Below are 26,876 nucleotides of genomic sequence, written 5' to 3'. Positions count from 1 at the left end.
AAAGAAAAGAAAAGAAAAGCTAGCAAGAAAGGCTCCTAATTTCATGGAACTCCTATTCTCGTGGTGATAGACAACCCATGAGGCAGCAAACAACAAATAAAACAACTTTAGACCATGATAAATGTTATAAAGACAATAAAGAGGGCATGGGAACACAGTTTATTGGGGAGTGCAGGCAGGTTGTTACTTTAGAAAGGGTGTTCAGTATCAAGTATCTATAATAAACAATAATTTATCGTGTATTTTCAAATAGCTAGAAAAGTAGGTTTTGAATATTCTAAACATGATCCTGACGTTTTCTCTACATATATGGAAATACCACACTGTGCCCCATAAATATGTACAATTATCTGTCAGTTAAAAATAATAATAATTTTTTAAGTAAGCAAAAAAAAAAAAAAAAAGAGCTGGAAAAAAGAAAGGGTGTTCAGGAAAGACCTACTTATAAGGATGATATCAGGCCTGGAAGAAGCCAGCCACACAATGGGCCGGGGTAAGAGAAGTCTAGACAGAGGGGAACAGATGGTGCACAGGCCTAAGATATGGCATTTTCAAGGAGTGTGACGAAGGCCAGAGTGCCTGGAACAGGCAATTGCTGGACAGAGGAAGATGAGGACCTGATGTCAGAGAGACAGGCTTGGGTCAGCTCACAGACAGCCGATCAGCCTGCCCAGGCATTCGGGGTGATGGACGTCCTAAATACTCCAACTTAATCATCACGCATTTTATGCTTGCATCAAAATATCACGTGAACCCCTTAAATATGTACCATTATCATGCATCCATTTTTAAAGAGCAAAGAGAAGTCATCGTTGAGTTGAAACAAGGCAGTGACAAGTAACCTAATTTTTACTTCCAATGGATTGTCCAGAATTAAGAAACCATCACGGTGATCTGGACAAGGGGTGGCTGTGGCTTAGACTAAGGCACATCAGAGACAAAGGAAAATTATCCAATTCAGGGTGTCTGTTTGGGGCAGAGCTGATAAAGCTTGCTGCTGGAGCAGGACTTGAATAGGAAAGAAAAGAGAAGAAGCAGAGATGGTTCCTGGGTATGGTGGATGGAGAAGGAGCCACAGTTATTATCTTAATGACTACATTAGCCAATTTGGGTGGGGACGACATGCTTATCCTCATCTCAAGCCTGTTTTGAAGACACGTGAAAAATAACTTTGAGGGCAGAGCACGGTGGCTCATGCCTGTAATCCCAACACTTTAGGAGGCCAAGGCAGGAGAATCGCTTGAGGCCAGGAGTTCGAGAGCAGCCTGCACAACATAGGGAGACCCCCGTATCTATAAAGAACTTTAAAAAATAGCTGGGCATGCTGATGTGCACCTGTAATCCCAGCTACTCAGGAGGCTGAGATGGGAGGATTGCTTGAGCCTGGGAGGTTGAGGCTGCAGTGAGCTATGATTATACCACTGCACGCCAGCCTGGACAACAGAGCAAAACTTGTTGCTAAAAAAAATAAAATAACTTTGTGGTCCAGAGCTCCATGAATGCACATGGACAGACTCGTTTTTCTGTCTTATCTCTTCTTATTTGACTCGCAGCGCTCAGTGAAGGCAGCTGCCTAGAAAAGCCACCCCCATTCCTCTCAGAGCCCCTCCCTTCCTTTCCATGGCAGGAGGGGGAGAGAGGTTGCCACAGCCAAACTTTCCTAATTACCTTCACAGCGGCTCGCAGGTCCCTGGCTGACTCTCCTGAGAAAGAGAAATCGCCTTTAGATGTGGGGCCCAAGCAGGGAGCTGGCCTTTGATTGGCCAGAGATAATTGGGCTCTTGTCTGGGTCTGGGAATGGTCTGTTCAGGAACATTAGCGAAGGCCACTGGCGTCTTGCTGGGACTGGGCATGCAGAGAGACAGAATGAACCAAGCAAGGGGCCTTCTGGTCATCAGAAACGCCGCTGGGGCCCTCGGCTGCCTTGGATCCCCTGGGGGTGGAAGGAGGACCAGCCCACTGGCATTTTCAGGAGCTATGGTGGGTGTCCTCTCTGATTGCTTCTCCCAAAAGCCCCCCTTTTGGAACAAAGTGGACACAGCACCAAGTTCCAAGAAGCTGAGAGATTTGGGTTCAATCACCTACTCTACCCTTGATCCAGTTCACTTTCATGAACCTCCATTTTCACATCTGTAAAATGGAGATAATGACACTACCTTGTTGGTTTTGTTCAAGGGTTAAGGGAAGTCTTATATACGAAAGTGTCTCAAAGAGTCCATAGAACATAACTGATCAATAGGGTTCCTTTCATCCCCAACTTTTGATGGGGCCATTCTTGAAATGTTTTCCTGGTCCTGGCACCCAACTCAAACCATATGAGCCCCCAGACTCTTCCTGGACTCCTCCAGTGGGGAGTGATCTCCCCTACCCCACATTCCAACCCGCCTTCCTCGTCCCCACCCTCACTGCCTCTTGGCTCCTACTGAAGCCACTTGATGGACTACTGACAAGGTCCCTGTTACAACAGTTGTTGCCATTTACTAAATGTTTGCTACACACCAGGCCGTGTGTTGAGCATTTTCCATGCGTTATCCCGTGTCATCCTCACATCTACCCTATAAGGCAGTGTCATTAACATCTCTCTTTTAGACATCAGGAAACAGAGGCTCAGAAACGCTAAAACAGGCTACACACAGTGGCTCACACCTATAATCCTAGCATTTTGGGAGGCCGAGGTGGGAAAATAACTTGAGGCCAGGAATTTGAGACCAGCCTGGGTAACATAGCTAGACCCCATCTTTAGAAACATAAAAAATAAATTAGCCAGGTATCAAAAATAAATTAGCTGAGTAACCTGTAGTCCCAGCTACTCAGAAGGCTGAAGTGGGAGGACTACTTGAGTCCAGGAGTTTGAAGCTACAATGAGCTATGATTGTGCTCTAGCCTGGGCAACACAGTGAGACCCTGTCTCAAAAAAGAGAGACAGAGAGGAAGGAAGGGAGGGAGGGAGGGAGGGAGGGAGGGAAAGGAGAGAAAGGGGAGAAAGAAAGGAGAGAAAGAAAAAGAAAGAAAGAAAGAGAGAAAGAAAAGAAAAAAAAGGAGAAAGAAAGGCTAAAACGCTTCTGCAAAGTTGCTCCATTAGTAAATGGCAGAGCTGGCCTTCAGACCCTTGGCCTGTCAGACACCAGCATCTACATCCTAACTACCACACTGTACCTGGGTGACATCGCCATTTAACATGCTCTCTGCACATGCTCACCTTACTTTCTCACTCAAGGTTCATAATAACGCAGAAAAGGAGGAATTATTTTCTCTCTTCTCTATCAAACTTACTTCATACATGAAAAAATAAAATCAAGGCCCAGCAGGATAAAGTAACTTACGCAAATCTCACCTCAGTTAATGGATTTTAACCTATGAGGCATATGGGTGAGGAATAAGGACACAGCATTGCAATACAGCCTTTTCCCATCAACATAGCCTGTTTCTTAGGAAACAAAAATGCAGTTATCCTAGGACCTCATTGCTGGTTGTAAATGTGAAGTTAGAGCCTTATTTCTAACTCTGGAATTAAATCGTTCACCCTTGCGTTTAGAATGTGAGAATTAACAACTGTCGGTTATTTTCTGATACTTGTCACATTTTCTCTAAAGGGCAAAGATGAAGGCATCTTCTCTGTGTCAGCAGGAAAATCCCCAGGAAAAGACCAAAAAATAAAAAAAAAGAGCTTCCTAGGCTGTCAATTAAACAAGAGCCTGTTCATGTGCATCCATGGAGCTCTGGACCACAAAGTTATTTTATTTTTTTTAGCGACAAGCTCTTGCTCTGTTGCCCAGGCTGGAGTGCAGTGGTGAAATCATAGCTCACTGCAGCCTTGACCCTCGACCTCCCAGGCTCAAGCAATCCTCCCGCCTCAGCCTGCCAGGTCCAGGAAAACATTTAAAAAATGGCCCCATCAGGCCGGGCGCAGTGGCTCACGCCTGTAATCCCAGCACTTTGGGAGGCCGAGGCAGGGGGATCACGAGGTCGGGAGATCGAGACCATCCTGGCTAACACGGTGAAACCCCGTCTCTACTAAAAATACAAAAATAAAAGTTAGCCGGGCGTGGTGGCAGGCGCCTGTAGTCCCAGCTACTCAGGAGGCTGAGGCAGGAGAATGGCGTGAACCCGGGAGGCGGAGGTTGCAGTGAGCTGAGATCCGGGCACTGCACTCCAGCCTGGGCGACAGAGCGAGACTCCGTCTCAAAAAAAAAAAGAATGGCCCCATCAAACCATACTCTTCTCTTGCACAAATGCTGTTTCCTAGATAAGGTCTTGAAATGTGTTATACCCAATTTTAATTACACTCAAAGGAAGGGGCAGGTTTTTCAGAAGTGTCTAGAAAAAGGATGGCAAATTCCCGGTCGTTGCTATGAAAAAGGGGGGTAACTTTTGGGTGTTGCCATGGCAATGGTCAACTGACCTGGCACTGGCGGGCATGTCTTCTGGAGAGGTGCTTTTGCCTCTTCCCTGTTTCAGCCAGTCTTCAGTCTGGTCCAGAGTAAAGTCCCACCTCCTACCTCACTTGCATAAGTCTTCCTTATTTCTCAGCATCACATCAGTAGCTTGAAATTAACCGTGGTAGGAGTATTTACACCACAGTAATAAACAAACGCTACAAATCAGAGTTTTGTTGTTTTCGTTTTTGTTTTCGGAAAACTGGTTGTTAAACATTTACCAGCACACTACTGGTAAACTGGCAGAACAGGAGGGTGGTTAAGGGCACAAGCATTGTAAGCAGACAGACTGGGAAGCCTGCACATATTTACTTTGCACATCAGAAGAGTAGCAGGCAAGATGCCATCACGGTTCGTAGCCCAGCTCTGCCATATATTGACAGGGTGACCTTGGACAAGTGATTCTACCCCTCTACGGATAAGAATTCTCATTGGGAAAAACGGTGGTAGGAAGAGTGAATGCTCACCTCACTGCATTGTTGTGTGTATTTAATGAAACATTGGGTGCAGACCCTTCAGTCAGGTGCTTTAGCTTATTAAGAACTCAAGAAATAGTAGCTTCAAAAGCCAGGAGCTTGAAGACAGAGAAGAAATAGCCCAGCAAGGAAAGAACGAGAGGGCTTGGAGGAAAGCGTTGCCTTCTACAGGGTAAGACCAGACAGCAATGAAGGAAGAATCAGAAAATCCTGGCTTGACTGCAAACCACACCCGTTATATAATTGGGTGCCAAATCGCAACTGTTCTCAGCTTAATTGTCATGAAAAGACTCTTATGAGGATGAAATAGAGCAACACCTATAAAGTATCCAGCCTAATGCAGGGTGTTCAGTCAGCCTTGAGTACCACTCTTCTCTCAATCTGCCACATCAACTGCCTGGTGTTCAACAGTGGATAGAGATTTGCCATCTCTTCCCACAGCCAGAGCTGTTTCATCCTTGATGGTTTCTCTCCCCTCAGCAGCACTCCCCCTCCTCCACTGTCCCTGGGCACTGCCCACACCCCAGTCCCGGCCACCATCATCTCCCATCGAACTCATGAGCCTCCCTTGAGATTCAGGTTTCACCCTTTCTCATTGGTTCATTTCCTCATTATATATTCGACTCTGCCACCTTCTCCCAAGAGCAGTCTTCAGGACGCAGATGAGAATGTTTTCTATATGGTCTAATTGCACTCCAGGGAGTCTTACCCGGAGTCTCATCCCTCAATGATGAACAGAAACTCCTCAATGTCTTCCGGAGCCTCCGTTCCTGTTGAGCTTGGAGAGGGGCTCCTTCTCCACCCCGGAAGTCGGGCAGCTCCCCTAAGTCGTTTCTCGCCCACTTTAAGAACCTTTGGTGCATTCTCCACCCACTCGTGTTGGCTCCAACGTGGGAGTGTTGGAGTGGGCTTAAAGTTCACCTCTCGACACTCAGTTACTGAAAATGTCCCCACACACCATCATGAGTGAACACCTCACCCTCAAACACCGCAGCTGGCTGAGGCGTTGTTGTCTTTCTGAAATAGGTTCTGTGAAAGCCCAGTTCTCAGAGTGAAGGTCATTCCAGCAGGGGTGCCGGACAAAAGACTAGTAAGATGTTTATACCCTGGGAATGAATCAGAAGACAGGGCCATAGTGGTAGCATCCGACAAAGTGAGGTTACAAGGAAAAGCAATCTGAGCTGCAATATTGGGCACATATCAGAAAATGGAGTGCAAGATGAGTTTTTTAATAGATAAATGATTCATAGGAAACTTTATGGGGTTGATATCACACCAGCATGAGAGCTGACCTTGTAATGCAGGGCAGGTGAGCCCCAAAACCGGGGCTTAGCCCACAGAGATTCTTGCCTTCACTCAGGAAAGAATTCAAGAGCAAGCTGGTGGTAGAAGAAAGCTTAGCTTTAATGAGGCAGCAGCCGTGTTACAATCTCATGATCGCTCCTGCAGAGCAGGGCTACCCCATAAGCAGTGTGTTGAAAGTAGCAGCCTAGGGTCAAGTCTGCAGTCATAGTTATACCCAATTTTAATTACATGCAAATGAAGGGGCAGGTTTTTCAGAAGTGTCTAGAAAAAGGATGGCAACTTCCCGGTCGTTGCTATGAAAAAGGGGGGTAACTTCTGGGTGTTGCCATGGCAATGATCAACTGACCTGGCACTGGCGGGCATGTCTTCTGGAGAGGGTGCTTTTGCCTCTTCCCTGTTTCAGCCAGTCTTCAGTCTGGTCCAGAGTAAAGTCCCACCTCCTACCTCACTTGCATAACTCTTCCGTATTTCTCAGCATCACATCAGTAGCTTGAAATTAACCGTGGTGGGAGTATTTACACCACAATAATAAACAAACGCTACATATCAGAGTTCCGTTGTTTTTGTTTGTGTTTTCGGAAAGCTGGTTGTTAAACATTTACCAGCACACTGCTGGTAGACTAGCAGAACAGGAGGGTGGTTAAGGGCACAGGCATTGTAACCAGACAGACTGGGAAGCCTGCACACATTTACCTTGCTGAGCCTCAATTTTATAATCTGTAAAATGGGTTGAGCCGCCTGAAAGGGATTCATTCAGCTTCAGTGCTCTCACTGTACAAAGTGCTTAGCACAGTCTCAGGGACATAGAAAACACTCCTTAAAAATGGCAATAACCATGCTGCTGGTGCCACTACAACAGAGCTCCGGGTTTCTCCTTCTGACATTGTCTTCACAGTCAGGCCTAACCAGCTTAAAAGAGACACTCAGGGCCAAAGTGAAGCTGAATATATATATAGTTTCAGAAGCGCCAAAGTCGAGAAGAAAATTTTTACAACGTCTCATCTTTGCCAACTTACTTTTTGGGTGTTTCTTAAAGAAACTGAATTCAAAAAGCCAAGTCATTCTAGGAGGATTTTTCAATAATTGCCTTTTTTCCCTTCAGATGTTCAGAGATGATTTCCGCCACCATCGAGATACAGATAAAAAGGAAGTCGAGTGTTTCAGTGCCAAGCCCAGCCTGCCTCATGAGCAGGGAGGTTATAACAAGAAGATAGCTGTCTCCGAGAAAAGCTAATCCGTCGTTTTCATGTCCAACCTTTACAAATTGTGCCCGTGTGGCAGAGTCTGAATCACTCTCTCTAACAGCCTCTGAAAACAAATGCAAAACCTTTCAAGTTCATTCAAAGTCATTACAGCACTTTCTAGAACTGAATCAATTACCATAACCTCTGTGGGTGTGTAAAATATGAAATTACCAGCACCCTCACAGAGCCACAGAATTGGTAAATTAGCAAAAATTGATTATGGGAGCTTTGGGAGCAGCCCCTGGTGTATTAAGTGTCTTGATGACAAACAGCAATATATTATTTGTGAGATTTTGCTTGATGAAATTGTCTTGTCCGTTAACGGTGCTTTGCCTCGGTTACTGCTGATTTTACCATCTCAGAAATTGACATGGGGGTTGAGCGTACCATGTTGTGACTGATAAAAACAAGACAATCCAATTGTTCTGATAGAGCCAATATGTATTTTGTATCAAGATGAGAGTTTGGGCTTTCCAAATGAGCTTACCACGGTTTCTCCTCTCTGGACACCATGGGTCATACGTAGAGAACAGACTATTATTTAAACACTTTCGATGTGGGAGAGCTGTTTGTCCTTCTCATCACTCCCTTCTCATAATCCATTTCTTACCCTCCTTCCCCCATGTTATCCTATGGATCCACTTTCTGAGCCAGGTTGATTAAGGGCAGGATCACTGTACCCTAAAAGGTCAGTGTCTCCAATCCCAGCACTTTGGGAGGCCAAGGTGGGCAGATCACGAAGTCAGGTGATCAAGACCATCCTGGCCAACACGGTGAAACCCCATCTCTACTGAAAATACAAAAAAAAAAAAGCTGGGCATGGTGGCACATGCCTGTAGTCCCAGCTACTCTGGAGGCTGAGGCAGGAGAATCACTTGAACCCAGGCCACGGAGGATGCAGTGAGCCAAGATCACGCCACTGCACTCCAGCCTGGGTGATAGAGTGAGACTCTGTCTCAAAAAAAAACAAAAACAAAAAAAACAGTCTGTGTTCCCCGTGTAGCATTCTTCTAGTTCCTGCTGCTTTCTTGGTTTATGTCTTGATTTGTCTCAAAGCAAAAAGATAAGCTTCAGATTGTCTTTTCTTGGAAAGGAGACAGAAAAACAAAGGAATGTGGACAATACCTCCCAGCACTAGCACTCTGAGACCTTATGGGATGTCTATCTGGCTCTAATAATGACCCCACTATATATAAGAACCCCTTCCTCTGCCAACCCAGTCATAGCTGAATGATCCCAGGCATGAGCACCTGGTTGGACCTGGGAAAATCGGATTCCCTACTGGGAATTTGATATTTGGAAGACCAAGGTTTAGAAACTGCATGTCATTGGATCTAATGCACTCCAATGAGAAGCATCATGGATTCTTGAGCTCATGTCCCAGAGCAGACTTGGTTTTTGCCTTTATTGATTCTTGGTTATTCAATACTTTCTGGAGCTCCTTAGTACTAAAGTCCCATCTTCTTTCTCCTTCACCTTCCACCATGATTGTAAGTTTCCTGAGGCCTCCCCAGAAGCAGAAGCTGCTATGCTTCAAAGTCATTACAGTACTTTCTAGAACTGAATCAATTACCGTAACCTCTGTGGGTGTGTAAAATATGAAATTATCAGAACCCTCACAGAGCCACAGAATTGGTAAATTAGCAAAAATTGATTGTGGGAGCTTTGGGAGCAGCCCCTGATGTATTAAGTGTCTTGATGACAAACAGCAATATATTATTTGCGAGATTTTACTTGATGAAATTGTCCATTAACAGTGTTTTGCCTCAGTTGTTGCTGATTTTGCAATCTCAGAAGTTGACATGGGGGTTGAACTTACCATGTTATGACTGACAAAAACAAGACTATCCAATTGTTCTGATAGAGCCAATATTTATTTTGTATCATGATCAAGATGAGAGTTCAGGCTTTCACCTTCTGTCCTGATTGTAAGTTTCCTGAGGCCTCCCCAGAAGCAGAAGCTGCTCTGCTTCCTATACAGCCTATACAGCCTGCAGAACTGTGAGACAATTAAACGTCTTCTTTTATAAATCACCCAGTCTCAAGTATTTCTTTATAGCAATGCAAGAGCAGATGGTTACATCCTCCAATCTAGCTACACCAAAATAATGCCCACCCATCCCCTGGTCTACAAGAAAAGTTAACCAGTATGAGTTAAGTTGGTGATTTCTCTCCAACCCATGAACATTTTCCTGCCACCAATACTTTAAACGTTGAACATGAAAACATGCTAAGTGGGCCGGGCACAGTGGCTCATGCCTGTAATCGCAGCACTTTGGAAGGCCAAGACAGGTGGATCACCTGAGGTCAGGAGTTCAAGACCAGCCTGGCCAACATGGTGAAACCCCAACTCTACTAAACATACCAAAATTAGCCCAGTATGGTGGTCACACCTGTAGTCCCAGGTACTCCGGAGGTTGAGGCAGGAGAATCACTTGAACTGGAAGGTGGGGGTTGCAGTGAGCCAAGATCACGCCACTGCACTCCATCCAGCCTAGGCAACAGAGTAAAACTATGTCTCAGTAAATAAATAAATAAATATTCCCTCACTGCTCAACTCATGGGCCCTCACAGCTCCTAAGCTCATAAAGCCATGAGATCTTCTCTCCAGGGAAGGGAGACAGCAGGGGAAAGTGGAAAAGCCCCAGCTTTGGTGTCAGGGACACCCAAATTCAAATCCTGCCTCTGCCTGTTAGTGTCTGTGTGCTTTGAGGCTCGTTGTTTATCTGAACCTCAGTCCTGTCTGTGAGATGAGCATAATATGGACATTTCCCCGTGGGTTTGCTGTGAGCACAAAATAAGATAACAACTGCAAAGCCCAAACAAGATTTCTAGTCTGTAGTAAGATTTTTTTTTTTAATCATGGAATTTTGCGTGTTTTTAGCCAGACTGCATTGAGACTGTACTCTGTGCCTGTACTAAGCCCCTTTCTTGTGCTGTGTCTTTTTATTGTCACATGGGACCACTGAGGGTGGTAGTTTTGGGCCCCACTTTACAGAAAAGGAAACTATGCTCAGGGAGGTTTAGTAACTTGTCCAAAGCCACACAGCTGCAAACAGCTACTAAATAGCATCTGATTGTAAATCCACACCATGACTCTGTCTCCACCCAATACGGGGTGCGGAGTGTGGGGTCTGTGAGCTATTTGCAAGTTATTATTTCCCCCTCCTCATCACCTAGAGTGGGTCTCCAGTTTCCTGATAGTTTGTTCTTGTTTGTTTGTTTGTTTGTTTGTTTTAGACAAGGTCTCCCTGTATTGCCCAGGCTGGAGTGCAGTGGTGTGATAGCTCACTGCAACCTCTGCCTCCCAGGCTCAACTTTATTCTCACACCTCAGCTTCCTGAGTAGCTGGGATCACAGGCACATGCCACCATGCCCAGCTAAGTTTTGGTAGAGATGGGGTTTCGCTATGTTCCCCAGGCTAGCCTTGAACTCCTGGGATCAAGTGATCTGCCTGCATTGGCCTCCCAAAGTGCTAGAACTCATGGTTTAAGCCACCATTCCAGAAATAGCTTCCTGATAGTTTCTGATATGAATTTGTTCACTCAAAATGCATACACACACACACACACACACACACACTTTCTCTTTTGAAGGAATTCACAAGTTCTGATAAAGGAGGAAGATGCATCTCATGTTACCCCGCTGCCCTACTCTGCTGCAGAAGACGTAACCTGGCTCATGCACCATGCTGTTCTAGTTAATAGGCATGAACACTCTGCCACCCCTTCTGACCTGCTCCCCCAAACACAGACAGTTCTCTCAAAGCATCCAATCACACCCTTCCTCAACCTCTCACACCAAGGGGGAGCATCTCCTGGAAGCCAGAGTTGAGGAGGGGGGCATGCTTTCACCAAGAGGAGCGCAACAGGCTTTTGACAGATCAGAGGGAATGACTCTCTCTTTCTCTTCACTCTGTTAACATAATGAGAGGATAACCTGGTATTTAAATCGCAGCCGTGGTGGTAAATCTGCATTGTCAGCCTTCAACATGATTTACAAAATAATTTAAAAATGCATGAACTTTCTTCTTTATAAAGCATGAGGGTGCTAAGTTAACTTCTAAATATTTCATAGCCCAAGGTGAGCTCTTTGCCTTCTGGCCATCACTCACTGAGCACACTCTCTGTGTGTGCTTCTGAAGACACTCCATTACAGAATGTGCGAATTTGCAAGGCACTCTTGGTAGGGGGCATATTTTGCCTCTGGTCATTTGAATAATGCTATTGTTTGCCATCTTCCTGGAAAATGGCTGCTGCAGGAATCCCTGGCAGACTCTAGATCTTGTCTATTTCATTACAGCTAACACAGGACTATTGACTTTGAAGGTCTTTCCTGCAAAGTGGGAAAGGCACTCTCAGAAGCTTTAGAGAATTGTTTGGAGAAGGGCTTTAGAGAATTGTTTGGAGAAGACAGCAAAATCCTCAGCATCTTGGTTACCTGGAAGAGACTGCAGCTGGCTAGGGTGAGAAGCAAGGATGACCAAAAATCCTCCATCAATATGGGAAGAGAACAGCTAGATTTGGATGAAGGTTATTTCTCTCTTATCGCTAGCTTTCCACTCAAGGCTAGGATTATGTGTACATCCCTGGAGCTAAAAGTTGAATACGTCTATTCTAAAATAATTCTGACCAGGACTCCCCAAAGCCATCTGAGACTGTTGGCCTTGAGTCAGAGCTCTCTCACGTGCAGTTAACCCATTAGTGGAATTGGCTTCTCCTTGTTTCTGGAAGTAGCAAAGTGGCGGGTGGATAACTAGCAGGGACATTTGTTGAAGAGAATCGAATGTCACACAGAGAAGTACACAGGGAGTGTTTCTATGACTGTGGTCCTCAGATCAGCAGCATCAGTGTCATCTGGGTTGTTTGTTCAAATGTTGATTCCCAGGTCCCCCTTCGGATGAACTGAATTGGAATAGGTAGGCAGAGGCACCCAGGAACCTACATTGATAATTAGCTTCATTGGTGTTTCTCATGCACACTAAAATTTGAGAACCACTGGGCTTACTAGTACTTCTGAATCCTAGCTGAACACTGGAATTCTTAAAAGAAAACGTAAAAACAAAAAAAAAAAAGTCCTGATGTCTCAAGTCGCACCCCTAGAAATTCTGATTTCATTGACAGTGTTTCTCGGGCATGGAGAGGGTTTTCAAATCTCCCCTAGGTGATTCTGAGGTGCAGCCAAGGTTGACCACCACTAAGCTAGAAGAATTTTAGGCTCTTGGATTTCTATGTATTAGTATTTGCACTCAACCTGAAATTCTCTAAGTGATGGAATGCGCACCACTTCACTAGGTAGTTCCTTCTTTGACTGATGGTTCTAATTGCGAAACCTTATTTTTTCAACTGAACTGAAATTTTACTCCATACCAATGCTATTTCCTGGTCCCAGTTTCCTTGAGATCAAGTCATCCCAATTAATAAACTGTACAGTTGAAATTTGCATTAGCTTTTTCCTGCCACACCCTTTCTTCACCTCCAGTTTCTCATCTCCTTCCCACCCTCTCATCTCACCTGATAGCCAGTGCCCTAATCTCTCTGCCTCCGTGAAAACCCACTCTCAGTAAAGTATCTGAGATGAGTCGATTGCTCACTGGCATGATGGAGTCAATTGAGGGGGTGAGTATTGCAGAGACCTGGCTCCACTTGGATCTATCCCTGTGGGACCTTGGACATGACCTTTCACTCTCTGGGTCTCAGGGTTCCCATCTCTAGAGCTAGTGGGACTAGTCTAGATTAGTTCTTAAAACTCTTTCAGCTCCCATAATCTAATCTGGGAAGGACTAGACTGGGAAGCATAGGAGTAATAGCTAATGTAGCCAATGGAAAGAGAATGAGAGAGAGGAAAGAAAGGAAGGAGACAGGGAAGGAGAGAGAAAGGAGGACAGCGAGGGAGAGAGGGAGGAGGGAAAGAAAGCAGGAAGGAAGGAAGAAGGAAAGGTGGGAGGGATGAAGGAAGGGAGGGGAATGTAGTTAACCAACAAAGGAGGATGGGAGGGAGGGAGGGAGAGAATTGGGATTGGGGAGGAAGCTTGGAAAAGAAGGAGGGGCCGGGCATGGTGGGTCACGCCTATAATCCCAGCACTTTGGCAGGCCGAGTCAGATGGATTGCTTGAAGCTGGGAGTTCGAGACCAACCTGGTCAACATGGAGAAATCCCCATCTCTACTAAAAATGCAAATATTAGCAGGGTGTGGTGGCATACGCCTATCATCCCAGCTACTCAGGAGGCTGAGGCAGGAGAATGGCTTGAACTGGGAGGTGGAGCTTGCAGTGAGCCGAGATCGCGCCACTGCACTGCAGCCTGGGCAGCAGAGCGAGACTCTGTCTCAAAAGAAAAGGACGGAGGGAAGAAGGAAGGCGGGGAGGGAGGAGTGAGGAAGGAAGGGAGGCCCACTGCAGCCTTTTGAAAACTTTCTAATGCATTAAGCAAAATATTTTGAAAATGTAGACAACAACACTACTCTTTATATAGTTACTTATTACACAGTGCTAGTGTGCTGTTTGAATCACAAATTGCATGCTAATGGCCTAATTCATAAACCATTGACATTCTTTATGAGTCCTTAGCATTCAGAAATGAAGAATTTCTGTTCAAAATATAATTTGCATTGCAAAATTCAATAATTTAGTTTCTCATATTCGTTAATGCCTAAAACCACAACACATAACTTATCCCATTCCAACCCCCTCCTTGGGACACTGGAAAAAGAAGTGTTTCAGCTGGGAAATCAAGTGCTGCTTTTTATGGCCACGTTTGAAACTGCTGTGAGAGTTATCACAAGGGAAGCCATGTTGGTTTTCCTCAAGGAGTGGGCACTGAAGGATTCTGCCACAACAAGATAACAGAGATAGAAGGGCCTCTTGCACTCATGCAGAAGTTTATTTAACCTTCCCAGTCTCAGGAACTCCATCTGAGACCAAAGTTCCTGCTGAAAGAGATGTGTGATTTTTGGTGCACTCATCCATAGAAAACTCAATGAAGTGACCAGTGTAACAATCAAGGTAACCATTGAATAATTCATGGGGCACCCAGTTGAATACTCTGTGGAATCCTCAATGAAATGACCAATGTAACAGTCAACGGAATAGTCCATGGAAAAGTTGAATAGTCTGTGAAGCACTCGGACTGTCAATCGGATATTTAATGGAAAGGGCTGTAGAATTCTTTGTGAACTAGAAATGAGGAACATTCCCTTGGCAGATACCTCTATTATGAGATAGGAAACCTACCTCATGTAGATGAGAAGTAAAGTTGAATTCATAGCAGCTCTAGCTGTTTTTGTGTCCTAATATAAGTGAGGCACTGAAAATCTGTTGGAAGAAAGAATGGAGAGGTGGATTGCTTATGGAAGAGCCAGTGGGAATGCCTACCTGGCTCAGGTGCCCCTAGTAAGGTCTTTTGTGGTACTACCTGGGGTTCAGCTCCAATACACCAATCTTGATTTGATGGGTTTTAATTAGAATGTGCTAGTATAAATTTTTCTTTTGAAACAATGTGTAGGCTGCTCAGAACCCAGATCCTAGTGTTGAGACAATAAAATTGAAGGAACATAACTCCTGGAGTCAAAAGTCCTGCATTTTAATTTTCACTCTGCCGCTAGCCCTCTGTGTAAACTTGTCTAAGCCACATCCTCTCTCTGGGACTTATAAACAGGAAGTTCGGATGTCGTGATCTCTAAAAACTCTTTTGACACTAAAACCTCTAGGACTTCTGAATCTGACCCTAGCATCATGATCAAAATTGGACACCAGTCACTCCTATCTGGGTGTGTTTGCCTCCCAGAGCTGCTGTCCAAGGCCATGAAAGGTGAAAGGACAAACACCTTACTAGAATGTAAAGGGATCCATTAAAAAGAACCACGTGTCTCATTTAGTGCTATATTCCAGGTGCTCAACATACAATCTGCATGTCATTAGTGCTCAAGAAATATTCATTCATTCAACAGATGTCTTCTGTGCACTGACATGGTGATGAGCTACATTCTAAGCAGTAGGGATACCACGATGAACAACATAAATAAGTCCCTACCTTCATGGAACTTACATTGGACTGGAAGAGACAGATAACCAATAAGCAAAGCACACATAAACAAAGCAAACAAGTTGGAATAGTGATGAGAGCTGATAAAATAAAGTAATTGATGGAGAATGGTTGAGATGAAGGGATTGCCTTAGATTAGTTCAAGAATATATCCTCAGACATTTGATAGAACGTTTGAGTTGAGACCTGGATGACATCAAGAAGCCAGCCCTGGGAAGATCCCAAGGCAGAGTATTCTGGGAAGAGAGAGGAGCAAGCGTCAAGGTTCTGGAGCAGAAACATGCTCTGTGAGTTCGGGGAAGATGGGCCAAGGCCCGTGTGGATGGACTATTGTGAGGGGTGATGAATGCGTGAGGTGGTTAAGGTTTATGTCAGAGCCTTAGGTACATGGTCAGGAGTTAGTATATTATTCTAAGTGTAATAGGAAACCATGGAATATTTTTAAAAGGTAAATGGCATGGTCTGGTCCAGAGCTCTAAAGGACCAAGTGGATGCTTTATGGAAAATTGAATTGTTGAATAAATGGAGTACAAAGTACCAACTGAATGTTACATTGATTATTTCACTGAGGGTTCCACAGACTATTCAACTGAGTGTCCCATTAACTATTCACTTGTTACGTTGAATGTTACATTGGTCACTTCATTGAGTTTTCCATGGACCGGTTTACCGAAAATCACACATCTCTTTCAGCAGGAACTTTGGTCTCATATAGGGTTCCTAAGATTGGGAAGGTTAAATGTGCTCCTTGGAAGAGAGCCATCCTGGGAAAGTGACACCTGTCCAGGAGAAGGACACAGTCAGGCATTTCAGAAAGCAACTCCAGCATGACTCCTGCTGCTGTGGCATCTGACCACAAAAGCCACCCCTTCTGCCTGGCACCCAGTACCTCTTTGTGAAGCCTGAAAGTGACTCTCGTTTTGAGATTTGCTTCGCTTCTCCCTCCTTCTGTCCCTGCAAAACTCTATCCCTGCAGCCTTGCCATGAGAGCAAGTCATTCATCAGAAAATCTGAAATATTTATTGTGCATATTTTAAAGGCCAAAGTGCTACATCATTGAGGTCTGCCCAGATGGGGACAAGGTTTCGCAGTGTGATGACTGGGATAAGGATGTGCCAGACAAAATTGCAGACAATTAATCTGTGCAAATGTAATTCTTCAAAGGGGACCGGACGACTCGCTTAAGCACCAAAGACAAACCAGTCCATAATGGCCATCATTAAAATTTAATGCAATTTGCTTATTTGAAAAAAAAAAAGGAATTCTTCATGTTCTTTATAGCTATCACTTATCGTACTCTACAGGGATAATGTGAGAAGTGGGAGCAGGTGGAGGGTGTAGAATTGCTTTGAGGGCTAATCATAAGCCAAATTCTGGTGGGAGGGTCTCTCCAAGGCAACTACATCCATAGACATCCCTCTTTCCTGTTCCCATCACTACTTTTCCTTTGGCAGTTAAAGCAAAAATAGTAATGAGGTGGCACATCAGATGGGATGACACACACAAGTGCTTGGTGGGGGTGCTGAAGGCAGAGGTGCTGGTGGAGAGGTGAGCAACATGGTGGTTGTTACTGACTTTGAGCAAGTCCTTTGATCCTCAGGACTCTCATTTATAAAATCTACAAATATACTTGGCACATGGTCAACACTGAATTCACGCAACTATAATCAGGGTTATCATCACTATAGTTGTACTCCTAGATACTGGCTGTGGGCCTTTGGGCAAATCTCCTAAGATTTCCATAAAGTAGAATTATTACTATATCTTCCCCACTGGGATCTTGGGAAGATTAGACAAAGTAACATGTGCCCAGCACTCAGGTCCCTGTGCAAGTTCAGAGAACAGCTACTCCTGTCATCATCACCTTCTCCATCAGTCTCAGTGATTGACTTTCTCTTTAGGTCAAGACTCGCCTTGGAACTGGGGCTGGTGCTGAGATGCTATGGTGAGGAGTGGTGGTGGAGGGGTGTGAGTGGTGGGAAGTCTCACCGTCTGAGTGTCCTCTGTGCCTAGTCTCTGAGTCTCTATGTGTCTCTGTGTCCCCCATCAATAAACAGGGGCACATATTGGAACCACATACTTCATGAGCCTAGTTTTGAAATAAAATGCAGTCATAGATACTAAGGCACTAGGAAGAGTTAAAAAGCTCTATATAAATATAAGGTGTTGATGGTTATTGTTTATTAAGTAGCGAGGACTTTTTTATTATTATTTTGATTCCTATAGCCCTGAGATAGCAGATAAATCAGAAAAATGTCAAGTCAGAGTGAAACATAGATCTCCAGGAACTAGGGTACAGAGCTTCATCGGGATTTTTTTTTCTTCTTACAATCTTCGCTGAAAGACATTTGAAGGGAAGTTAATAATTGAAACGTAATGAATAATTGCAGTTTGGGGTCCATAGCACAATCATAATTGCCAGTTTATTACTTTTTTAATATATTTGCCAAGTATTAATAATACTGAAATAATGCAAGAAGATCATGGGAAATAAATGAAATATATCATTTGTCAAGGAAAAAGGATTTCCAAACTGTAGGCACTGCTCTTATGAGTTCTGTGATGAATGTGGCATTGCAGCCAATCCTTCATCGTGGGAACGTCACCTGCAAATTTTGGTTCCTGCATAATTCTCATCAAGTCAAGTAAAGGTGAAGGTATGGAAGACTCACTGCGTAGGGAGCCCTGCCATCTTTCATGTGCTGCCTGGGGTGTATGGAACACAATGTTGAAGAAAGTCCCAGGGCTGAGAATCATAATACCCAGGTTTTAGCCCTGGCTCTTTGGTTTGATCCTGAACAAGTGTTTTCTCAAGTCCCCGTGGTCAAAGTGAGAGACAAAAGCATCAAAAATGAAGGGGTTGGACAGGGCGCAGTATCTCATGCCTCAAAGTCCCAGGACTTTGAGAGGGCGAGGCTGGCAGATCACCTGTGGTCAGGCGTTGGAGACTAGCCTGGCCAACATGGCAAAACCCTGTCTCTACTAAAAATACAAAAATCAGCTGGGTGTGGTGGCGTGCGCCTGTAATCCCAGCTACTCGGGAGGCTGAGGCAGGAGAATCACTGGAACTCAGAAGGCGGAGGTTGCAGTGAGCCAAGATTGCGCCACTGCACTCCAGCTTGGGTGACCAAGCGACACTGTCTCAAAAAAAAAGAAGGGGTTGAAACAGGTCCTGAATCCCAACTCTTTCATCTCTAACAACCCATTTTATTATTTTTAGCCCCCAGGTACTTGTATGTTTTGAAAGCTCTTCATATAATAACTTGTACATCGCTAACTTCACCACGCCTTGATGTCTTCTTCGGGCACTTTGAGGGACTGAACATCCTCGTCTCTAAAATGAGAAGATTGACTTGGGTAAAGGCTTGCAACCTCAGTATCTCAACATTAGGGAATAATGACTAGCAATGCGGAGAGTCACAACCAATTCATTACTAAAATCAGCTCAAGTAATGAAGTCTTCAATGAATTGCTAAAGCAAATTAAAGTGGATTCAAAGGTCCCTTGACAAAGCCATTCTTGCTCCCTTAAGTTCAGATGCTTATTCTTTTTCTTTTTTGTTGTTGATTTTTGTTTGTTTGTTTTGGGTTTTTTGCTTCCATGTTTTAATCATGTGCCAGGCACTGAGCTAAGAAAAAGGGGAGGACTCACAGTTGAGGCCCTAGGAATCAGCGCTAATTATCCACCCTCGGCAATAGTAAAAGGCAGAGCAGGTGTGAAGGGCACTTGTTTGTTTCAAAACAAAGATAATATTTCCTTTGTCATGGCTGTAGGAATCACACATTTTTACTTTTATTAAAAATACAGGCCAGGTGTGGTGGGTCACACCTGTAATCCCATTATTTCTGGAGGCCAAGGTGGGAGGATCATTTGAGCCCAGGAGTTGGAGACCAGCCTGGGCAACAAGATGAAATCCCATGTCTACAAAAAATGTAAGAATTAGCTGGCCGTGGTGGTGCATGCCTGTAGTCCCAGCTTCTTGGGAGGTTGCGGCTGGAAGATCGCATGTGCTCAGAAGTTGAAGCTGCAGTGAGCTGTGATTGCATCACTGCACTCCATCCTGGGCAACAAAGTGAGATCCTGTCTCAAAAAACAAAAACAGGCCAGGCATGGTGGCTCACACCTGTAACCCCAGCACTTTGGGAGGCCGAGGCAGGCAGATGACCTGAGGTCAGGAGTTCAAGACCAGCCTGGCTAACATGATGAAACCCTGTCTCTACTAAAAATACAAAAATTAGCCAGGCGTGATGGCGCATGCCTGTAGTCCCAGCTACTTGGGAGGCTGAGGCAGGAGAATGGCTTGAACCCGGGAGGCAGAGGTTGAGTGAGCCAAGATCGCACTATTACACTTCCGCCTGGATGATAGAGTGAGACTCCATCTCAAAAAAAAAAACAAAACACTATATATATATGGGGTGTGTGTGTGTATGTGTATATATATGTGTGTGTGTATATACACACACACACACATACACACACACACAATAATAAATCTGCCACTGGGATATAACTGATATTAATATTTTAATAAACATTCTTCCCAATCCATATAGCTATTCACATATATGTGTAGATTCTATTTATCATAACCGTGATAATATCATATGATACCATATGGTGTGAAACTACAATCTGGTTTTCTCCCCCATTCTGTTTTATACCAGGAACTTCTTTCCATAACAGGAAAGCCCTGCAGAAGTTTTCCATTCTATTGATTTCCTGTTAATAATTCACCATTGACGTCTGTGGAGCTATCAAAAAGCAGCTGTAAAAAAGAACAAGAAAGCTTTTTGTGTACTGATATGAACCACCTCCAAGATATGTATACGCATAAAAGACAAGGTTAGAACACTGTTTACTTTGCTCCCATTTGTATAAAACAAGAGAGAAAAGAGAAAGAAAGGTGTCGTGGCGGGGGCGGCGGGGGGCAATATTTAAACATTTTTGCCCTGAGACTGGGTGTGGTGACTTACACCTGTAATCCCAGCACTTTGAGAGGCCAGGGCAGGTAGATTTCTGGAGCCAATGAGTTCGAGACCAACCTGGGCAGCATGGTGAGACTCTGTATCTACAAAAAAAAAAACTTAGCTGGACATGGTGGTGACTGCCTGTAGTCCCAGCTACTCAGGAGGCTAAGGTAGGAGGTTCACTGGAGCCCAGGAAACCGAGGCTGCAGTGAACCATGATCTTTCCACTGCACTGTAGCCTGGGTGACAGAATAAGATCATATCTCAAAAAAAAAAAAAAAAGATAAACATATTTGCTCTGGAGGGGAAACCAAAGAATTGATGGTGCTGGTTGTGCTAGGAGATAAGACAGTGGGCAGACAGAGACCCAAGGCAGGAGAGAGAAGTGTCATTGTGCACCCTATTGTAGCTCCCATGGAATTTTAGACCACATGACTGTATGAACCTAGACAAAGAATGAGTGTGCTGTGGGTTTTTTTGTTTGTTGTTCTTTGTTTTTTGTTTTTTTGAGACGGAGTCTTGCTGTGTCCCCAGGCTGGAGTGCAGTGGCGCGATCTCGGCTCACCGCAAGCTCTGCCTCTCGGGTTTACGCCATTCTCCTGCCTCAGCCTCCGAGTAACTGGGACTACAGGCGCCCGCCGCCGCGCCCAGCTAATTTTTTGTATTTTTAGTTGAGATGGGGTTTCACCGTGTTAGCCAGGATGGTCTCGATCTCCTGACCTCGTGATCCACCCGTCTTGGCCTCCCAAAGTGCTGGGATTACAGGCGTGAGCCACCGCGCCCGGCCATGCTGTGTTTTCATGTTGTATATACTTCATTGCATATGTGTGTGTATGTATGTATTTTATTTGTATACAGTAGATAAATTTGTGTGATATTTAAATTATATCGTTTATAGTGTATCTATTTGTGTCTTTGAGAAAACAGTTTATCACTGTCTCCTCCACCTCTAGTCAAATGCCTGGAATATAAGGAGCTCGATGAATATGTACTCAATAACTTGATGTTTGAATGAATAAATACATTCTGATTATTAAATAGCATACTTGTGAGTTGCGATTTTTTTTAGTTACTTCCACTTTTTTCAGTTTGGGTGTTCGGTCACAATCTGGGCATTGCCATGGAACATGTGATCCATATGAACAACATCTGCCTTGTGGGCGGTGCTGAATAAATGTTTGAGGATCCCTGGGCCAACTGCCCTCGGTGCTTCCAGCTGATATGATCTGGAATTCCAGGATGGGATCTGGAAGACACAAGATTCAGTGGTCCTTTTCCTGTGAGAAGGGAATTGAGGGGTGGGAGGTAGGGAAGCTAAAAGCAGAATCCCAACCCAAGACCCACTTACCCAGAACACTTGCCCCTGGCCCGAGTGACTGCTTCAGCTCCGCAGAGCCTCCTTCTCTCTCTGACCCTCATCAGACCCAAAGGAGGGCTCTGCCTCCTGCAAGCAGGCTCAGATGCCTGGGCAGATCTTCCCCGCAGCCTCACACCACTTTCTCCTTCCATCCTCCCACGCCCCGACTCCCTTCAGAGGAAAATTACCCCTGAATCTTCACTCTTTCAGATCCCAATCTGGGATCCCGGGTTATACCAGCTGGAAGCACCCTGCGTGCAATTGGCCCGGGGATCCTTAAATATTTATTCACCACCACAAACCAGACAGACATTGTTCATATAGGTCACATGTTCCATGGCGATCCCAGATTGTGATAGGAAACCTAAACTAAAAAAGAAAAAAAATGGAAGTAACTTTAAAAAAATTATAACTCACAAATATGCTATTTATTTTATTATTTTATTTTTTTAGACAGAGTCTCGCTCTGTTACCCAGGCTGGAATGCAGTGGCACAATCTTGGCTCATTGCAACCTGTACCTCTCAGATTCAATCAATTCTCCTGCCTCAGACTCCAGAGTAGCTGGGATGACAGGCAGGTGCCACCATGCCCAGTTGATTTTTGTATTTTTGGTAGAGATGGGGTTTCACCAGGCTGGTCTTGAACTCTTGACCTCAGCCTAAGGTGATCTACCCTCCTCAGCCTCCCAAAGTTCTGGGATTACAGGCTTGAGCTGCCACGCTGGGCCACAAATATGGCATTTAATAATGAGAATTTATTTATTCATTCAAACATCAAGTTATTGAGTACATATTTATCGCACTCCTTATATTCCAGACACTTGGCTGGAGATTAAGGATACAGTGATGAACTATTTTCTCATAAAATAGTTTACAGGAGGAACAGAACAGTCTCAGCGAGAGGCAGGAGCTCTGGAGTCCAGCCATCTGTACGGGAATCCCAGCTGGTCACTCACCTGCTGGGTATCATTACCTCACCCTCAGTTTCCTCATCTGTGAAATGAGAGTGATGATGACTGCACTGAATTCATCAGATTGTCATAAGTCTCCAACAAAATAATGCAAGTAAAATATGTGGTATATAGCAAGCACTCCAAAAATCTCAGCTATTATTACTGTTATAAGAGCACTCATTTTATCCAAGGTTGGATAGTCAGTGAAAGATACAGAAAAAGACGGGGAGACCTGGGCATTAATAGGAACAGATGAAGTAGAACTGATGAGTCAGGAAGCAGTGAAATTCAATTCACTCATTGAACCAATTTTTATTGACCACTCACTATAGCTCAGCATTCCACTAGGTACTGGGAACCAGTGGTAAGCAAAGACAGACATAGTTCCTATCTTCTTGGAACTTACAGACTGGAGGGGGAGATGGACATAAACCAAAGAATCACACGAATAACTGCTAAATTTTGACAATGACAATTGTTACAGAAGAGAGATGTAGGATGTTTCAAGAGCTGACGACAGGACTTGATCTAATGAGAGAGATCAGGGCAGGTTTCCCTGGGGAATAATGTTTGAGCTGAGAAGAGATTCAGGTTAAAAGATCAAGCAGCAGGTGCAAAGTCCCTGTGGCAAAGACATACACATGGAACTGAAAGAAGTCCACAGTTGCCAGAGAGAGGCTGCAACGGGGAGTGTAGAGTGAGGTGAGGCTGAGAGCAAAGTCGGGACCAGCCCTATGCAGGGTCTAATGATAATAATGGCCACAAATAGGGTGGCAGCAATCGTATATTGATCTCTTGCTATATGCCAGGCATATTATATCATCTCATCTAAACTCATGACAATACCCTGAAGTTGGTGCTATTATTTTCTGCATTTTACAAATGGGGAAACAGGCTTGAGGTCATGTGGCTACCAAGGACATGAACCAGTTATGTTTAACTCAAGACCCCTTACAGTCTTGGACTCAGAACATCATACAATTTGTCATACAAATGAGGACAGTCCAGGGATACATTATTAATAATACTAAGACCACAGACATAACCCAGGACTGCCCCAAGCACTACTGGATAATATCTCAGGATTTTTGAAAAAATGAAAGTACTTTGTAAACAGTGATATCTATTAAGAGATCAGAGACAATTTATCTGACCATAAGGTTCAGGAAGGGGAAAGATCTCAGTGTAACCAGGAGATCATTTTCTTGAACCAATGCCTCCTTCTGCTACAACACAAAGCTTCATTCCAGTCCCATATCTTCAATATATTTGACATTTTGAAAAATAATTAATTGTGTCAGTTTTATTAATGTTTTAAAATACAAATTAAAAATGTGACAAATGAGTGAGAAACAGCAGTCTGTTTTAATGAAAATTTCATACTCTCCATCAATAAATCATAAACTAAAGAGAACTCAACATAAGCCACAATATTCCTTGCCTGTCTGTGTAAGGGGTTACTTGGCAGAGGGTTCCACTTGGGAACTGGGAAGATTCTGGAATTCTGCAGGGCCCAAGAGGTCAGGCTGCTGAGGACCAAAGGGGTCCGGCCCCAGTGGGAATGGCTTAGAGAGATGTTAACACAGAGGCCCCATATGAACCTTACCTCTAAGGGATCCACCACCCTGCGAGGCAGCTTTCAGAAACCAGAACAGCGTGGTGATCAAAAAAAGTGCCCCGGCCGGGCGCGGTGACTCACGTCTGTAATCCCAGCACTTTGGGAGGCCGAGGTGGGTGGATCACAAGGTCAGGAGATCGAGACCATCCTGGCTAACACGGTGAAACCCCGCCTCTATTAAAAATACAAAAAATTAGCCAGGTGTGGTGGCGGGAGCCTGTATTCCCAGCTACTGGGGAGGCTGAGGCAGGAGAATGGCGTGAACCCGGGAGGTGGAGGTTGCAGTCAGGTGAGATCGCACCACTGCACTCCAGCCTGGGTGACAGAGCGAGACCCGTCTCAAAAAAAAAGCACCCCAACATTAGGTTGAAATGCAGCAGAAGCACAGCATTGTGTGCCTGGAGAAGTCGTCCGCTATCACCCTCTCTGGTTGAGATGTTGAGGATGATTCAGGGCGGGGGGTCCCTTGACCAAAGAGGATGTGAAACCAGGCACCCCTCTACTTTCCCTGCCAAGATTTCTCCTGCTTCAGACTCTGTTCCAACTGCAGGGCTCCTTCCCAAACTTTGTGTCTAGAACCTCTACTGAAATGTTCTTTTCCCTGTTCTAACATCTTGCAAGAGATGCCTTATCCTACCTCCGGGTAACAATAAACCAGTTCCATCTATTTCACATTTTTAAAGAAATCCAGATAAGGAGATGCAAGGTTCTCCCTGGGTCATCCCAGGTCATTCTAAATTCCCAAGTCTGCTCCTCCAGCACCATCTTGGAAAACTTTCATATGCGATTTCAGGTTTGCAAAGGGTTGGGTCTGACAGAGCTAGACTTGCTTTTCAAAAATTCTAAACATGTAAGAACGATTTGGCAGGGAGTGGTAGGAAATGCAAATTCCTTGGCTTTGTAACATTCTAAATATTGATTCTGTGGGTTTGGGGTAGGGGAGGCCAGCAAAGGGGGTAGGAGTGTGCTTTGTACACAAGCAAGCCAGGTGCACTTTCAGAAGCACTACGCTTAATGAGCCTTGGAAGGAACAGGGGAATTGGAGCCTGGGGTTGGTGGGTTCTTTGAGGGAACTGGGATATTTCCAACCAGAATCTCCTCAGTCTCAACTCGCCAATCCTCCCGGCTCTTCCCCACATCCTCCCTCTGCACCAGAGTTTAGCAAATGTAGTCTTCTTAGACCAGATTGAAATGCCAGAATGTATGGAGATTAATCACAGAATAATACAAACTGCCGCTTATCATCTCCCATATATTTGACATAATTACCCTACAAGCAACATGAAAATGTTATACTGTAATAACTCCCAGCCAGGAGAAAAGGCAGCGTTGCTGATAACATGAAAATAGAGAAGAATACAGAACACGGCCCTTCGAAAACTTTTAATTAATTTTTCCCCCTTTCAGCATAATTGATGTCAGTTCAGGCTTCGGTGTTTCCGAAGTGCTTGGCCTCGTAGCAAAGAAACTTAGGATCAGGCAGATTGCCTACAGAGCAAAGCTGGGCCCCAGTGGGGGACTAAGGAGAGACGGCATGAGGAACATTTGTTCATCTTTAAACACATAACTTAGACTATGTCACTTTTTTATTTAAATTATTTTTATAGCTCCCCCTTGCCCTGCCCTGCAGAACCCAAAGACCAAGGTCCTTTGGTGTCACTGGGGATAATTCATGGTGTGGCACTTGCTTGTTACCTTGTCAATTTCACCTGCTTCCCCTCCCCACCAAGTGCCCTAGTGTGACTGAGTCGCTTGCATCATGCAATGCTGCACCTTGCACCATGCTTCATTCCTCCAAAACTTTACACTTGATGTTCTATCTACCAGGACACCCCTCCACTGAAACTTCATCTGGCCAACCCAACTCATTATTTAAAACTCAGCTCAGATGTCTTCCCTTTCCCAGAGCCTTCCTTTCTCAATGACAGCCAAGGTTTCTGCCTTGGGCTCCTAGACCCTCCTGACCTTCCTTCTAACATGGACTGTATCACCCTATATTGCATGAACCCACCTGTCTCTCTCCTCCTGTAGAATGTGAACGTATCACTCATTTCTATAGTCCAAGATCCGCACAATGTCTAGGATAGAACATGTGCTGAAAGAATATTTGAAGAATGAACAAATAAATATTCTCTATAGCTACTGGAGTAACCTAACACTTTGTCAATAACATAGGAACCTACACAGTAAATTCCTTGTGTAAAAAACCATGCATCTCTCTTCATAAACCACTGTGATTCACTGGTCAAACTGGCTTATGTAATCCAATATTTTCCTTTTGCCTAGACTGCCAGGAAGCTCAAAGCTAAATGCCATGATAAACAATAACAACAGTATTAGCCTAGGTTTTGTTTTTGTTGACTGATTTTCTTTTTCCTTCACTGTGATTTTGTTGCTGTTTTTGTTTTCTGTTTCCCATTTACTGACTCATCAATAGCAAACAACTTTATATAGGCAAACTGCAAAGACCAAGTAAA

The 26,876-nt window shown here is 44.4% G+C and overlaps 1 protein-coding gene across 2 annotated transcripts in view; it reads right to left on the bottom strand.

Moving 5' to 3' along the window:
* Positions 1 to 9,313: 9,313 nt before the first annotated feature.
* Positions 9,314 to 26,876, bottom strand: part of TMEM114 (transmembrane protein 114) — a 61,991-nt gene continuing 44,428 nt past the window's right edge. The window contains exon 4 of one of the 2 annotated variants that reach the window (XM_025370784.1): positions 9,314 to 9,443. In XM_025370784.1, the coding sequence (XP_025226569.1) occupies positions 9,364 to 9,443 (80 nt within the window). In that variant the 3' untranslated portion in view covers positions 9,314 to 9,363. Of the gene's footprint in view, positions 9,444 to 20,010; positions 20,269 to 26,876 lie in introns of those variants that run through there. The other variant, XM_025370787.1, reaches the window with a different exon arrangement.

The sequence above is a fragment of the Theropithecus gelada genome, chromosome 20 (genome assembly GCF_003255815.1).
Source record: "Theropithecus gelada isolate Dixy chromosome 20, Tgel_1.0, whole genome shotgun sequence".
NCBI lineage: Eukaryota > Metazoa > Chordata > Mammalia > Primates > Cercopithecidae > Theropithecus > Theropithecus gelada.
This window is presented reverse-complemented; position numbering and strand designations above follow the sequence as displayed.